The 3893-nt window shown below is 33.1% G+C and overlaps 1 protein-coding gene across 1 annotated transcript; it reads left to right on the top strand.

Moving 5' to 3' along the window:
• Positions 1-972: 972 nt before the first annotated feature.
• On the top strand, positions 973-2779 carry LOC21408831 (galactinol synthase 2). Its single transcript, XM_010100481.2, has 4 exons — positions 973-1254; positions 1669-1989; positions 2137-2271; positions 2540-2779. Exons 1-4 carry the CDS (start codon positions 973-975, stop codon positions 2777-2779), a joined length of 978 nt encoding a protein of 325 aa, XP_010098783.2.
• The last annotated feature ends 1114 nt before the right edge of the window (positions 2780-3893 follow it).

Here is a 3893-nt window from a genome sequence, read left to right as displayed (position 1 = left end):
AAAAATACAGAGTATTAACGAGATGTTTTTCTATAATAGACAGTACTAAAATGATTCTATTCTTTTTTTTTTTTAAGGATACTTAAGTACTATATTTAGATAGGAGTATAGGACGAAGGTATGAACAAAGAAAGCCGGCTGGTAATTTGATTATTGGATAAGTGTTTGGTATGAGGATTCGTGCCATGGTTCGAATCATGGTTCGTGGTTTGTTACAGTATTTTCTTTTATAAAAAATACACATAAATCGAGAATGATTCTGAATCATAATTTAAATTCATAAACCAAATGTCCACTTAGTAACTTAATTTCTCCTCCAAAATTGGCTACATATTGAATAAGGGGAAAAACGCAATAAGCATGCAGATATAATTACTGAAAAATGGAAATTATGTTCTTATAATAGATTGAACACACATAAATTTGGATAAGAATATTCTTAGTCGGTTGTGTAGATTCTTGATCGACCCCTCTTTTTAATAAAAAGAAGGCCTAATAATGAATACAATAGCGCGCAGAATCTCAAAAGTTGACAAAGTTTCACGTCTACAACCAATCAAATACAATAAAACTAGCAGGAATCAACTCATGATACATGCAAGTCTTATGTTAATTAGCTTTTCATTAATTATAAAAAATAAAAAAAATACAAAAACAAAAGTGCTTCACGAAAAGAAAAAGAAAAAAATTCCCAAACCTCATTTTTATGCCACGTACAACTTATCTTTAGATGCACAAATTAAATCCACTAATATTCAGTACTTTTCCCAATATATGTTCATGTCTATGCCTATAAATAGAAGCATTTCCTCTCCTCCTATGCTATCAAAACCTTCAAAGACCTTATTCAAGAGTAATATATAGAAGTACTACTTGTCCTCTTATTTTTTATATCTACTTTTTTTTTTTTTTTTTTGAGGAATTGTCTCATTATAAGTATAAATTTCTTCTTCTAATAATTTCAATCAAATTATGAACATGGGTGTGGCCAAGAGGGCATACGTGGCATTCCTTGCAGGCAATGGAGACTACATCAAAGGCGTGGTAGGCCTTGCCAAGGGCCTCCGCAAGACCAACACTCCTTACCCTCTCGTGGTCGCCGTCCTACCGGATGTCCCCGACGACCACCGTCGCATTCTTCGCTCTCAAGGATGCATCGTCCGGGAGATTGAGCCTGTCTATCCGCCTGAAAACGAAACCAAATTTTCCATGGCATATTATGTCATCAACTACTCTAAGCTTCGCATTTGGGAGGTTCGTTCTATTATCCCACACGCTCTTATATGCATGGTACTGTAGTCTTTATGCTAGTAATATTAGTAATTGCATGCTTTTCCCACACCAAAATAATAGATGCTTTACTCTAAAGAAACTTTTTATCCCCAATTTTGTCCATTGTTTTAGATACATATTCCACTTTTATCCATTATAAGTTATAGTATTAGTCATTAATGCACTTTCTTCCCATACCAAAATTCATGAAGTAGCTAGATAAAAGAAAATTTTATTTATTTTTTCATCATTTTAGTTATAATTCTGTATATGTGTGTGTGTGTGTATATATGTATGTATTTAGCGTGTTATATATCCGTAAGTATATATATTACAAATAAGCTATAATATGTGTGTGATATATTAATTTTATAACTGCTTTAATTATTATTGTAGTTTGAAGAGTATGAGAAGATGGTGTACTTGGATGGAGACATACAAGTGTTTGACAACATTGATCACCTATTTGACTCGCCAAATGGCTACTTCTATGCTGTGATGGATTGCTTTTGTGAGAAGACATGGAGTCACTCTCCTCAATACAAGATTGGCTACTGCCAGCAGTGCCCCCAGAAGGTGGAGTGGCCCGCCACGATGGGGTCACCGCCGCCGTTGTACTTCAACGCCGGCATGTGCGTCTTCGAGCCTAACCTTGTCACTTACTCTAACCTCTTGGAAGCCCTCAAAGTCACCCTTCCCACTTCCTTTGCCGAGCAGGTAATTAATTAATATAAATCATTTTCTACGTTTAGTAATCACTTTAATTTCTAGTACACCTTAAAAACAAATAATTATATCAATATAAGATGAATTTTAATATGTTAATGTTAAAAATAATGATGTGGTGCACATATTTATGTGTAGGACTTTCTGAACATGTTCTTCAAGGATGTGTACAAGCCTATTCCAAATGTTTACAACCTCGTTCTGGCCATGCTGTGGCGTCACCCCGAGAACGTGGACATTGACAAGGTCAAGGTTGTCCACTATTGTGCCGCGGTACGTGAAATGAAAAAAAAAAATATATATATATATATAATATACATATATATACAAATTTAAATACATTGGGGAATTAGATTTTGTATAATACTGCGTGTTTAGAATAATATATATAATATATATCAGAATCATATTAAAACAAAAAACAAATATATAATTAACGTTTGAAAACTCTATACGATTCGTAGGGCAGTTTTTATGCTGCCATGAATTGTCCAAATAATATATTTTCGTGACTAGTATTGAATGATATAATGAACTGTAGGGATCAAAGCCATGGAGGTACACGGGAGAGGAAGAGAACATGGAGAGAGAAGACATAAAGATGTTGGTGAAGAAGTGGTGGGAAATATATGAGGACAAATCCTTGGACTACGAGAATGCTACTAAGAATATTATTGTGGAGGACGAGGATCACTGTGTTGCTACTAAGCTTGGACCCTTTGTTGCTGCTTTAGCAGAGACTGGAATTCAGCAGCTCACTAGTGCACCATCTGCCGCTTAATATATATATATATATATATATTTATTTCACATACAGAATAAAACTAATGATAACTAAGATTAACTCCACTATATACCATATTATATATGTGGGCGATAAACTATATAGTATGGTATATTATTGGGTTTTCGTGCATGTGTAACCCTGAAGGTGAACCAATAACTTAAACTCGAGTCAAGAATAAGGAATAGTACTACTTTGCTTAATTATGTGTGGTTTTTTTTTTTTTTTTGAAGGATTATTATGTATGGTTTTTAGTTGCTCTTTCCGGTTAAAGAACAAAGGAAAAAAAAGGGGAAAGACAACAAATAGTTATTGAGTTTGTAACAACCTACGTTGGAATGAAGAATTTAAAGTTTGCTCCTTTTATCTTGTTTGAATTTCCAAGTTCATCCTGTAAATTGTAATATATCTATCAATTACTTCCCCACCTATGTCACTCTTGTTTGCATAAGTGTGCTTTTGATCCCTGACCTCTTTCTCTCTCTCAATGAGAATATGACATGTCATTAAATTAAGGATCATACCATTTTTATGTCATCTAAAATCTATATATAGTCAATTTTATTATAATTATTATTATTTGAAATAAACAACGGTTGAAAATCAGGGTACATTTGTGTAAAAAGAATAAGATTTCAATAAAAACGCAACATCTTATCCTGTATCTAAGAAAAAGGAAAAATCCTAAAATTCGGCATTATTAGTGAATAATAGTCTTAGAAAAGCTTAAGACACATTAAAAACGACAACTAATTAGAGCGCAAAAGATATTATAGAAAGGGTAACGATTATATGTGAGAAATTCTCTCGCAATACTTTTAGGATTCCTTGAATTCCTAAAAGCATTGCGACTGCCGAAAAATTAAGTGAAATGCTTGAATTCCTTTATATAATCATATGTTTCATAATAACGACATGTAGATTTATCTAAGGAGCCATATGCAATCATATGAATCTACTCATTTGTCTAGATTTATAATTTATTCTTGTGTTATTTGATCATAGACGTAGCATAATCGGCCATAGCCATCACCTTAAAATGACAGCAGCTTCAAAAGCCGCATGTACAGGGAAATAAAAACGTTGTAGCTTTTTTTGAAAAAAAAAAAAA

Source organism: Morus notabilis, unplaced genomic scaffold, assembly GCF_000414095.1.
Source record: "Morus notabilis unplaced genomic scaffold, ASM41409v2 Scaffold467, whole genome shotgun sequence".
NCBI lineage: Eukaryota > Viridiplantae > Streptophyta > Magnoliopsida > Rosales > Moraceae > Morus > Morus notabilis.
This window is presented reverse-complemented; position numbering and strand designations above follow the sequence as displayed.